This window comes from Nymphaea colorata, chromosome 8 (assembly GCF_008831285.2).
Source record: "Nymphaea colorata isolate Beijing-Zhang1983 chromosome 8, ASM883128v2, whole genome shotgun sequence".
NCBI lineage: Eukaryota > Viridiplantae > Streptophyta > Magnoliopsida > Nymphaeales > Nymphaeaceae > Nymphaea > Nymphaea colorata.
Genome location: NC_045145.1, coordinates 9,132,363 through 9,144,947, shown reverse-complemented (window position 1 = coordinate 9,144,947; position 12,585 = coordinate 9,132,363). Strand labels below are relative to the sequence as shown.

The 12,585-nt window shown below is 37.4% G+C and overlaps 1 protein-coding gene across 1 annotated transcript; it reads left to right on the top strand.

Moving 5' to 3' along the window:
* The first annotated feature begins 9,803 nt into the window (after positions 1 to 9,803).
* Positions 9,804 to 12,271, top strand: LOC116259323 (uncharacterized). The gene is made up of 2 exons (XM_031637074.1): positions 9,804 to 11,855; positions 12,169 to 12,271. The coding sequence occupies exons 1-2, from the start codon at positions 11,390 to 11,392 to the stop codon at positions 12,201 to 12,203; spliced, it is 501 nt and encodes a 166-aa protein (XP_031492934.1). The 5' UTR covers positions 9,804 to 11,389; the 3' UTR covers positions 12,204 to 12,271.
* Positions 12,272 to 12,585: the final 314 nt, after the last annotated feature.

The following is a 12,585-nucleotide window of genomic DNA, read 5'->3' as shown; positions in this document are numbered from 1 at the left end:
CATATGGCAGGTCTGGGTCTGCTATGTGTCATTTGCTCTTGGTTTTAAGAAAATTTGTTTATGATATCATTAGAATAAAGATAGAAACATTGAAGTTTAAGGAAACATGCCAATGGTCAAGAAGTTCGAGAATGTATGCATTCTTGCCTAAATGCTAAAAAATACGTTTATAGGCTCAGTTTGTTATATGTGTCTATTAGAAATATTTCATGATAAAGTTAAAGCCTTAACAATTTAAGTGTCATCCTAATTATCATCATGATGACTCTGGTCAGCATACCACTTGTAAGCTTTATTCCTTTCAATGAGATTTCATTTCACCTCATGGTTCATATCATACACATATTCAATTACATTTATAGCTTCTAGTGTATGATGTTCAACATTAGTCTTGAGATAGGTCAAAAGCATGGCTTGGATAATAAACCGTTGGGGTTTTCCCAATGGATTAGTCTATTGAGTTAATATTGTAACCAACCTCGGTTTGGGGTGCGTGAGAAAATACAAATCCCAAGGATACGTTAATGCTTGGTGGCAAAAGGCTGATGATATTGAGTTCTGTGATATGTGACAGACTATTAGATCTAAATCTAATAGGAAGAACTAGTGTAAGTGGGTGTGGTTGAGGGAGGGTCTACCAAGGCTAACTGGTTTGTCTTTATTGCTTCACATGGAAGATTGCCAACATTGGACTGTCTACAAAAGGGGGATTGACGATGGCTAATAGGTGTTTCATTTGCCATAGAGATGAGGAGACTTTAGATTATTTGCTTTTCAAGTGCAAGTTTGTCTCTTTTGTCTGGGAGACTCTAATGACTAAATTCAGGTTAAATGCTTACCACACTTTCATTTGTTCAGGAATTAAAATTTATGGTTTTTGAAGAATCATCGAAAGAAATGAGTAAGCAGGTGTTGGCATTTGACTTACATATTATTATTTGGAGCAGTTCGAAAACCAAGAATGAGTTTGTGTATGTGAACCCTTATGTCAAAGTTGAAACTCAAATGGTTGTAAAGAGATCTTTAGGGCATCTATGGATAGACCTGGGTCTGTTGGTGGATGACTAGCCAGATTTGGTCAGAGGGGAAACTAGTGTTCTAGTGTTGGTGATTAAGAAGAAGTGAAATTGGGCCTTGCTTATGGGTTCAGATGGGATAAGAGAATAGACATGTGAGATGCATTTCAGTTTAGTTCCCATATTACTTGCGCTGACAACAAAATGCTTGAAGTAGGAATTGTGGAACTTGTTGATGTTGCTTAAGAAAGAGCCTTCTAAAGATTAAGGTTATTTTTAATGGCCAAGCATAGACAAGATGGATCAAGGCTAGATTTGAGGGCAAAGGAAAGTACCCTGTCAATATGAGATTAACTATGACATATGCTAACTTGGTTAGAAATGTTAATTTGATACCTTCAATTGAGGTTGCCAAAGCTTTGAGGCATATTCAGTTCTTTTGTTTGCTTTTGTGATTTGGATATTGTTTCATGCAATTATTCATTATTCTTTTATGATGTTCTTTCATTTTTTATTCATTAATAAAGAGAAGATTAGCTTGTCAAAATGCCAAATTTGTAGCTGGATTTATAATGGTGTAATATGTGATTTGGTTTAGAAGATTATTTAAACATATCGGGATTGTCTCAAAGGCAATTTTCCTAATAAGTATCTATTGTGTTCATCAAGTGATGGTTGCAAATGCAAAGAATCGAAAATTTTATAATTTAACCAAATACATTGATACTAATGAAATGTTGTCAGAAAATAAAAAGCATTGTTGGATTACATTCACATTAGTGAAATGTTGGTTGATCTGTTGACTAAGCCAACCACTACTCATGTATTAAAAAAACATGCAAAATCAATGAGATTTATATAAAATTTAAAGTTGAACTTTTGTGAGATAATTCTTTTTTTGAGCATGTTACGTATCTATATAAGGTTGTGCAACCAAGTTTGGATCATTCACTCACATAAACTGATCATCTTAGATATTATGTGAGAGACAAAACTGAGATGAGATGAACAAGACTAGGGACAATTACTGACAAACGAGTCAGGTTTTGTTTGTTGAGATGCTAATAAGTTTTATATATGTTAATGCAACGTACAATGTATTGATGACATCTTGCATATATGTATTATGAGAACATCCCCTTGATTGGATCACGATGGTGTCTAACACTAAAAATCATCCAGACGACACTCTGGGAGATATCATTGAGAACTCAAATAAACTCTCTCGGAGATGTTAGAGTTTTCATGATTTGTATGGTAGAACTTTACTTATTCAATGCATGTAAAAATCTCACAATGGTGATCCAGCTCTAGTGTAATACGTGAGATGTACCACATACGTTAGCACTAACAAACAAAGTTGACCCATATATAGGAAATAAATGATGGTTTTTAGTTCATGATTGTGTGAGTTCCATGGATATTAGATTTAGTATCCATACTTGTATCCAACGATGATGACTACTTAAGTATGTTGCTTAAATATTATGAACAATTCGATCAAATGGGGGATATCTAGCAAAACAAAGTTCTGATTTAATGAATACATGTAGGAAAGGAATATCATTTTGTCACTCAAAAGATGCTTATTATTTACTGATGGAAAATTGAATTGCCACAAAGAAAAACTAGATTCAAATAGTACATGAATAAGTATAGTGAGAGGCGTCAATCTGCCTTGTTTAGCATGATCAAGTGTATTGAATACATTGATATACATGATGGTAAAATTTGATATAGGGCACAACGAGATATGTGTATAGCTAAAATGCATAACATATTTTCTTTTTGCATGTTAAACCATTGTGTTATACTAACTAGTATATAGTTGGTTGGTTACTCACATCCATCTTGCGAGTCAAACGATCTTATTACCAAATATATTATTCAAGGTCAAATGTTACACTTTGGAAGCATAATAAAAGGTCTACTCATCATGTGTCAAAGGGACAATGTTAACTCTTTTAGATCAGGATTTTCCCATGAAGGGCATGATCTAAAATCCACATAGCAACTCAAATGAGTTGTTTAACTGCCCGCATAAATGAACCACACGTGGTGGTTACAAAAACATATACAAAAAATAGAGAGGATAGAAGCAGAAGATGGTAAAAGAGTATGCAAATCCTTGAAGCGATCAAGGTTGTGAAGGTAGACGTGAGACCTTAGTTCCTGTCAAGTGTAAAGTCAGGCAGCTATTATCTTCATTGAAATCCTCTGTTGTAAACAAAAAAAAGTCTGTGAATTTATCCCAATGCTATCATCCATATCATGCAGCTTGACAATTAGTTGAAGTAGCAATGAATAATCAAAGATGCATAATTTGTTTTCTCATAACAAATAACCATTACTGTGTAAGTTTCAGTGTTTTGAGAATGAAGTATGGAAGTACACTAAGTCTAGATTTGGTGAAAACTTGGCTCATCTTATATAGCTTTTACAGTTTCCAAACCCTGCTTCAGCTTCGTAAGGAGACTTCTTTCGGTGGAGTGCATCCCAACACTATTGATGTCCCTAAACAGTGACAAATACAGAATATATAATATATTGTTATAGAAACTGGACCTACTTAACTGCACAACGCTCATTTAATTTTGACTATGAAGGTGCTTAAGTGTTTCATGATTGGTGTACATAACTTTCTAGTAAATGAAGTGATGTCTCCAAAATATTAGGCATATTCCTAACCTCTAGCACAAATCAATTTTTCACTAAATAAAACAATTAGCATTATTGTTCTTACTGAGTACTGCGCCTATGCCAAACTTTGAAGCAGAACACTATACTTCACAAATATGAGAAGTCATAGGTCTAGGATAGAGTATAGATCAGAGCTAGAGCATGGGTCACCTTTCTTTAGTAATGGCAAATGTGTCCCTTCAGTAGGTGGAGTCCATTCGAATTCTATACTTTAAAACATTTTGTTGTTGGTGCTATCATGGTAATAGAATTTCGGGTGAAACATCAAGAGAAGGTGGTTAAACCATGAAAACTATAACTTCTCCAATACTGTTTGGTGTTGACCATTCAATTATTGCTTGGACCTTGGAGGGACCAGCTTTTTCACGCTTTCTGATGAAATAATAAAGCTCATGAACAACAATACTTGATGCGAGGAGAATCCAATTACGTACATTTGTGTGTTGGATACAAACTAGGGTCCAAATACAAGTGACAATCCAAAAGGACGTCCAAATGCAAATATCAATCCAAAACAGTGATTCAAACATGGATCAAGCTCGTTTCAGACTGTAGGTACATTGTTTGCCCTTCATCTACCTCGAGGATCTATGCGGAGGCACGATCTCGCATTTGGACTCTAAATCTGCCTTTGTTTTGGAAGCTACCATTGATGAACATAGGAGTCCCGATGGGAGACTCGAGTAATTGACCTGTGGGTGGAGCCAGGATTTTTTTCAGGGGCAGGCCAAACGGTCCGTCGAACTTAACCGGGTAGGGCCAAAATAAATCCGAATATAAAAAATACATACCCAACCAAAATTTTTCAATTTTTGTAATGTAATTTTTTTTTTTCAAGTAGTTGGGGTGGGCCACGGCCTAGGAGCAAATAGTCTCAAAAGGCCCAGGCCTAACTGATTAACACAGTCAGTTCTATTTAAGCTTGAACGCCGAAGGGCCAAAACAAGTAATGGTAGCACTTGGGCCCGCCAGGGGTGGGCTCGGGCACACAACCTTGACCCTTTTAAGTTCGGCCAGCTCCAGCACTGAGTGTGGTAATATGGACTGGTGGACCGATTGCAAGCATTCCATGATCTGGCCCAATAAGACCAGGCAAAGGATTGTAGAGTAAGGCCGGGATAACAAATCTGGACCGTGGGCTATCATCTATTGGAAACGGTTTCCACATGGGTTGGCATCCCAGCAACACCTACAACGCCCGGAAAACACTGAAGTTCCTGGGCCGCGTGTCTATACCAGACCAAAGATAAGGGAAATATTCCTTTGAATCCTTCAAAAATCGTTTTCAGAATTTTGTCATTTGTACTCATTATATTCAGCAAGAGTGCGCCAAAAGTTTACTACTTCTATTAGAGACAAATAAAATTTGTTTTTTTGGATTCTCATTTCAAGAAAAGTGGGCATATATAAATCTTTGATATTTCAATTTTTTTTTCAAGAATTAATTGCAAAAAACACTGATCAATATAAATTTCAAAATATAAGTATATATGAGCTTAATGTGACAAAATATTCACACTACAAAAAACTATGTCCATTTTCCAATACTGTATTTAGATTTTGTGAAAATGTGATGTTACTCAACTATGTCCATTCAACCAAATGAATGCATTTTTTTTTTCTCATTATTACTTAAAAATTTGTTTTAAGATTGACACGTATGGGGAAAAGGACATTTATTTTAGTATTGAAAGCTTTTGCCGTGTCGGACAAAATCTCTGGTTCTCGCCACTCCGAACCACCAGAAATTTATCATTTGATAAGGACAGGGCTGTCCATCGTGTGCTAACTTGCTCTTCAGGAACTATTTGATGCATCAGATTAGATTTTTCCCTGTAAAATTTTCAGCTTGAAATTGAAATTTTAGCAAGAACTACCAAACAATTTACGTTTTAAATTAGTGGCCAAGGTCTTAAAAAATCTTATTCATGCCTTGACCAATAAAAAAAATTATTTTTATAAAAATACATTTCAGATCAACGAGTATCTAAAACCTTAGTGTATGTGTATATATATATGTGTGTGTGTGTGAGAGAGAGAGAGAGAGAATGTGTGTTGGGGGGTGGGGTGTTGTGAGCAGGCAGAATGTATGGATAACATTAAACAAAAACAAGGAAGAGAATGATTGAAATAGATCAATGTGTTTCGAGAAATCTTATGTGAACTCGGAAAAAGGAAAAACTAAGTTTTGGAAAAAAGCATGTGGATGCTTTTTTTTTTCCTCTCTCTCTTGGTGAGGCGATTATTTGCATCAGACGATAGAGAAAGCAAGCTTTTACTGTGAAAGCCAAACCTGATCGATATCTTGAACTTATCCTCCATCTCTCTTTTCTTATCTTTTCTCTGAACTTTGGGTGGCAGTGCGGGTAGGAATATTATTCATTCTTTCCCTCACTGCGTGACCCCTTTTGCTGAGAGACACATGGCTTCACAAAGATCGCCCATTTAAATAATTATGAACATGACGTAGTTAACACTTCAAAACAAGAATTCTACGCTGCTCTTGCGGGATACCTAAAAATAAAAAATCCATTGTCAAAAGTTTAATGGTCTATCATTGCTAAAAACGTCATCAAAATTAAGCATAATTCACATACACTCAATTGGACTTCTGATATATGATGTTCAGCAGTAGAGACTGGAGACAGGTTAACAACAAGATTTGGAGAACGACGATATGTCACTTGGAAAGGGTTTCCCAGTGGATTGGTGTACGCAATTAATATTGTAAGCCAACTCGGTTTTGGGGTGCTTGGGATAATATCAAATCAAGTTTTGACGATGTCCCATACAATATTACGAAATATGTCAAGGCGTTGTTTGACAATAGTAACGATTTGTAATTGCACCGTTAATTTGCTTTAAAGTTACAAATTCATAAAATATTATAACATAGTGTTCAATAAATCTGCTCAACTCCAACTCCTTGAAGGAGTTTCATGAAACAGTAACATATTGTTATTATTGCCAAACGAGATATAAAGTTCAGTGATATAAAGTTCAATGTCATCGGTTTTAAGGTAGTAGGCACTACCAAATTGTAGTTTTTTTTCAAAAAGTCATTAAAGATAACTAAGAACAACTTTAAAATGGAGTATCTCGATCATCGAAAGTGATCAAACGTAGAAGTCCACAGAAATGGGCAACATGTGTTCCTAGTTAAGTCGATGAGGAATGGGTAATAGTGTGTAGGAAACCACTATTTTAGCTATGTCCCTTAGCAACTTTGCAGGTGTGATAAAACTAGACAGACTTTGAGAACATCCTTTCTCATTTTGGGCTAGTAGGATCATAATTTATCTAACAGGAAAATGGTCTGGTTTTTCCCAAAACAATAGGTGTAATACTAAGATTTTGCACTAACGAATTTATGTTGTCAGTAGGTGAAGTCCATTTAAACTATATACCCTTACGGCATTTTTTGATTGGTGCTATAATTATGGTAATAAAATTTTGGATGAACCTTCAATAGAAGGTGGTTAAAACATGAAAACTATGATTTCTCCAACACTATTTGGTGTTGGCCATTCGATTATTACTGCTTGGACCTAGGAAAGATCAGATTCATGCTTTTAATGACAGAATAAAGCTCAAGAACACGAGGCTTTATGTGAGAAAATTATATTTCTTGGTACTTGACAAACAGCTTTTCCTAACGCAAAATTTTCTAGGATTTTAGATGTTCCATGCAGTCAGCAGTGATGGCACTAAATGCAAGTTTTACAAAGCTTATGCACCTTGGTTTTTAGGCTCTATGCAAGTACTAATATGCACATTAAGAAAACCAGATGACATTAACATCTACTTGTGCAATCCATCACAGGTTTTAAAAGTGGTTTTCTACTCATCCTTCTCACGGATTCTAACTTGGAGGGTGTCCACCCTTTAAGTTAATCTTTAAATACACAAGCTCACGCTCATGCCTACATGCCCAACATGTCATGAGTTTGGTGTTAGAATTGCTCTCCCTGACATCGAATTAATGCAGCTAAATGCTCTGTGATTCCAAATAAGTTTTTCAAATCTTAAGGGTCCCCACTATCAACAAAACTCAAGGAAATAAAGTTAACTTCAAATAAATGTCTGTTGGAATTGAAAATAACCGAATTCAAACTGCCATTCAATAGCCATCTCAAAATGGTTTATGGGGTTCCTTTCCATAGTGGGAAGATCGATCAGTGGATCCCGATCCACTTTAGTGGTTTGGGCTTTTGTTAATCCAATTACATAAATTTGGGTTTTGGATACAAAATAGGGTCCAAATACAAGCTACAATCCAAAAGGATTCCAAATACAAATATCAATCCAAAATGGCGAAGGCACTCTGTCGCGGGTGCACTCAAAGTCGGTCTTTGTTGATGCAGATGCAGCATATTCACTGACAGTAGTCGACCTGTTACTGGGTATACGGCAGGTTCCGGGTATAAGAGAGCTCCTCAAGTTTGAAAAAATAATAGAGGCCCTTAGGTTGATTTCTGGCTCAGCCACCAGAACAATGGATTGTATAAAGTAAGGACGGGACAACAAATCTGGAACAGCTTGCATCTATTGGAAACGGTTCTTACATGGGTTAACGTTCAGGGCTCTTTTTTTAGGGGTAGGCCAAATAGTCCAACCTCTGGATCCGAGTGGAGCTAAACTGGACCCGAATCCAAATAATACATAGCGCAACTAAAAATTTTCAATTTTTTCAATGTATAAATATATTTTTTTCAATTCGCTGGGGTGGGACCATGGCCTAGACGGGCCCCCCTCCCTCTGGCCCAGACCGCAGCACGTACAATGCTGGAGAACACTGGAATCCTCTGTCGCGTGAAAAAATCCTTTGGATCTTTCACAAATCGTTTTAAGAGTTTTGTTGTTTGTACTCATTATGTCCAGCAAGAGTATCAAAAGAAGTTACTACTTTGTATCTTAGATAAATGAAATTTAAATGAAATTTGTTTTAGAAATCTCACTTCAACAAAAATTTTACAGGCGCAAATCTTAAGATATTTCAATATTTTCGCAACAATTGACTGCAAAAAATACTAATATGTATACAGTTTAAAATATATATATATATTTAATATATATATATATATATTTAATATATATATATATATATATATAATTAATGCAATAAAATATTAACAGTATAAAATATTTACAGTGAACATATATTATAAAAATTGATTTTATTTTGATACTGAAACCAAATAAATGCATTTTTTCTTATTGAACATTTCGTGAACAGGATTGATGAGGTAGTGCAGTAGATTTCCGGCCAGTCTTTAGCTATAATGGCTGATTGAAGGAAGAACCCATAGTATATAGCACTTCCTATGCCACAATACTTTACATGGTCAAGCCCAACGAGGGAACCTGGACTTGAGCAGTTAAGTATCCCCCATAAAATAGAAATGCTGAATGTGTCTTGGTAAACTGTAAGGACAAGGCAATCACCATTAGAAGGGTTTGGCATGTGGCAATGGTGATGACTCCTTGACATTATGCAGGCCAGGTATCCAAAGGCAGTCTACTCAAAAACAGAAAGCAATAGAAAATCAAATGTCTTAATCAAGTATGACAAAAAGGTTTAAAATTTCGTCACTAAGCATTGCTTCATCTAGCCATCCAAAGGGTTATTCACCTTTATTTATCAATAGGCATATAGTTATTGATGGGTAACAATCAGGAGCAAAGCCCTGATTTTTTTCAGGGGCAGGCCAAATGGTCCGCGGGTCTGGCCAAGAGGAGCGACAGGTCAGGCCAAACTAAAAAAATTTGATTTTTTTAATATAATTTTTTTTTTCCCTGCGCTCACCCGGGCCATGGCCCAGGCGGGGCCCCCCTCGCTCTGCCCCTGGTGACAATTATAGTGGAAAGAGTGTTGAAAAGTCGTGTCTTATCAAGATAAGGCAAATCGATCTTCTTTTGAAATCTTATCTTGAGCTAATCCTTGATCTTAGGCAAGATTAGCTAACCCTTGATCTTAGGCAAGATTTGAGGTTTTTATGTATATCGCTAATGTCAAAGAGGCTATATATTGTGAAGTCGACAATCAATAAAATTACACTCTCTTCTCACGTTTTCCTCTTTCTCTCTGATTCTCTTCTTTGACAAAACGTTAATATGGTATCAGACCTTTACCATCTACTGTTGTTTGCTGCCGTTGAAGACGCTGACAATCGCTGCCCTCTGTCCACCAAGTCGCTGATGCCCTATATTCCATCTGCAGCTTGGGACAGCGCCATGGTTCTTCGTTCATGACATAGCCAGACGATCATTGAGTAGACCGCCAGATTTCCCTCCAGGTGCTCTCGTTTCTTACATCTCTGTTTGTTGTTCCCAAATAGTGAAATTGTGACATTGATGATTCACAGATAAGTGAAGGCTGGCCGGTATCCTGTTGATGTAGCCCCAAATGACTAGCTCTCTCTCTAGTTGTGTAAACTCATGCAGCGACAACACTGGCTCCTCCAATAGTAGTGTTTTGAAGCCACCTTTGATATGGCCAAAAGTAGTGTTTAAGGCTGCAATCCACTTCTAGCGATCACCATTGATTTATTCCACTAGTAGCTTTCTATTTTGACCCTCGTTTGTAGCTGCTGTGCTTGCATCTATCCTTTGACGTCTGGCTTGTTCATTTCTCACAGAGGATTCTTCCTACATCTTGACTAATTCAACATTGTGCCGTCTTTGAACCTCATGATGTTAAAGACCTGCTTAGCATAGGGAGAGCTGTTGATGTCTCGCAATGCTTTGGCACGTCTCTCCAGTGATTCAGGATCGAAGCCATAGGAAGTTCCCACTTCCACTGCTGGCCTGCTCTCTACTACTAATTTGCTTGGTGGCAGTGGCACCATCGTCCGCACGAGGTTGAGAAGCGTCATCAGAAGGCAAAAGAGGTGAAGGGAGGAAAACAAAATAAGTTGTCTGCATACGCAATGTGATCTACCCAAGAGCAAGAGCAGTACAGATGCTCGCAGCCCATGCCTTGGACATGGCTGCTGCCACCCAGATTTCCTTCCTCAAGCCAACGACGGTGTGGGGTTGAGATTCTTGAATTTTTGGATAAATTTTTGAAGCTGATCCAAGGCAACTTGTTTGAGCCTAGCTAAGGTTAACTCAAGGAAGATGGCAGAAAGGGGAGAGGTCGTTCTAAAAGAACGCAATGATGACATTAGCAAAAGAAGCCCGTATTATGTCCATCATTTCGATGGACCAGGTACCCTTTAGTCTCTAATGTCTTGACAGAAGATAACTATATGATGTGGAGAAAGGCCATGATGATGGCCTCCGCCAAAAACTAGTTGGGGTTCGTCGACGGATCCATTGCCAAGCCTGACAGCCCCATCTTCCTCAAAATTACATGGGAAAGATGCAACAACCTGGTTCAGTCTTGGATTTTAAACTCCATCCACAAAGATCTCTTGGCTAGTGTAATTCATGCCAAAACTGCTGCCCAAATTTGGAGCGATCTTGAGGCTCGATTTTCTCAACCCAATGGCCCACGCATTTACCAAATACAATTTCAGATAATGAACTGCAAACAAAATCAGTACTCTATTGCTGTTCATTACACAAGAATGAAGGGATTATGGGATGAATTAGCTCTATATGCTAACATCCCTGATTGTTCGTGTGGTTCCATGAAGGCTATTGAGAATCTTCACTAACAAGACCAACTTATGCAGTTCTTGATGGGCCTTAATGATAGTTATGCTGCCATTAGAAGCCAACTCTTGTTGATGGACCTGCTTCCTACTATAGCCAAAGCTTATTCTCTTCTTATTCAAGAGGAGAAACAAAGGGACGTTAATATGGTACATGCTCAAGAAAAGGTCTCTATCCTTGCAACGCAGCCTCCACCACAGGTGCATGAAAGAAACAAAAACAATCACACCAAGGAGAGAGGAAGACCACGTATGAAGTGCAAGCATTGTGGCAAAATTGGACACATCAAAGCTAAGTGTTATTTTCTTGTTGGTTTTCCTAACAGGTCTGGTTCTTCTAATGCATTGACAAAGCCAAAGGCTAATGCTGCCCTAAGAACTACATCCACTGATCAACCCAATGAGCAACCATTCACAAAATTCCTTGACTTCATGGAAAACTCTAATCAAGGTACCAATGAACCCAGAGTTAACCTCTTAGGTAAATACTCTTCATCCATTTCATATCTTATTCCTAAACAATCATGGATCCTTGACATTGGTGCAACCCACCATATCACTAACCTTATCTCCAACCTTCGTGATCCCATCTCCGCCAGCCACCCTCCAATCAGCCTACCAAATGGGTCCAAAGCCAACGTCACCCATATAGGTGACATAGATTTGTGCTCCAACATAGCACTAAAAAATGTCCTTTATGTTCTTACCTTTGCATTCAACTTCATATCTATTCCTAAACTCTGTAGTGATTCAAGATGTGAAGCAAAATTGATGAGAACTCTTTTGTGGTGCAGGACCGTCACTCGACGACTATGATTGGAATGGGTAGATTGCAGAATGCATTGTATATCCTAGATGAGACAAATCTCAGCGTAAACCTAGCTGCCACCAAATCTGCTCCATGGCATCTTCATCTTGGGCATGTTTTTGATTCCAAACGTTCTATTTTATCTCGTTTGAACCTCATTGACATTTCTAAATCTGTTGATGCATGTGATATTTACCTTGTTGCTAAGAACACTAGACTTCATTTTCCCAACAGTACTATTTCAACATATTCTCCTCTTGACTTAATTCATTGTGATGTGTGGGGAAGTTATCACACGCATTCATTGGCTGGTGCAAAATATTTTCTAACTATAGTTGATCACTTTTCCAGATCTACATGGATTTATCTTATGAGATATAAATATGTAGTTTTTGGAGTTATT

What these genes read in the sequence shown, in the direction of transcription:
- LOC116259323 (XM_031637074.1), top strand. Translation starts at nt 11,390, where the DNA reads ATGCAGTTCTTGATGGGCCTTAATGATAGTTATGCTGCCATTAGAAGC. An exon ending in ACCCAGAGTTAACCTCTTAG is followed by an intron (nt 11,856 to 12,168) that starts GTAAATACTCTT and finishes TTTGTGGTGCAG; the next exon opens with GACCGTCACTCGACGACTAT.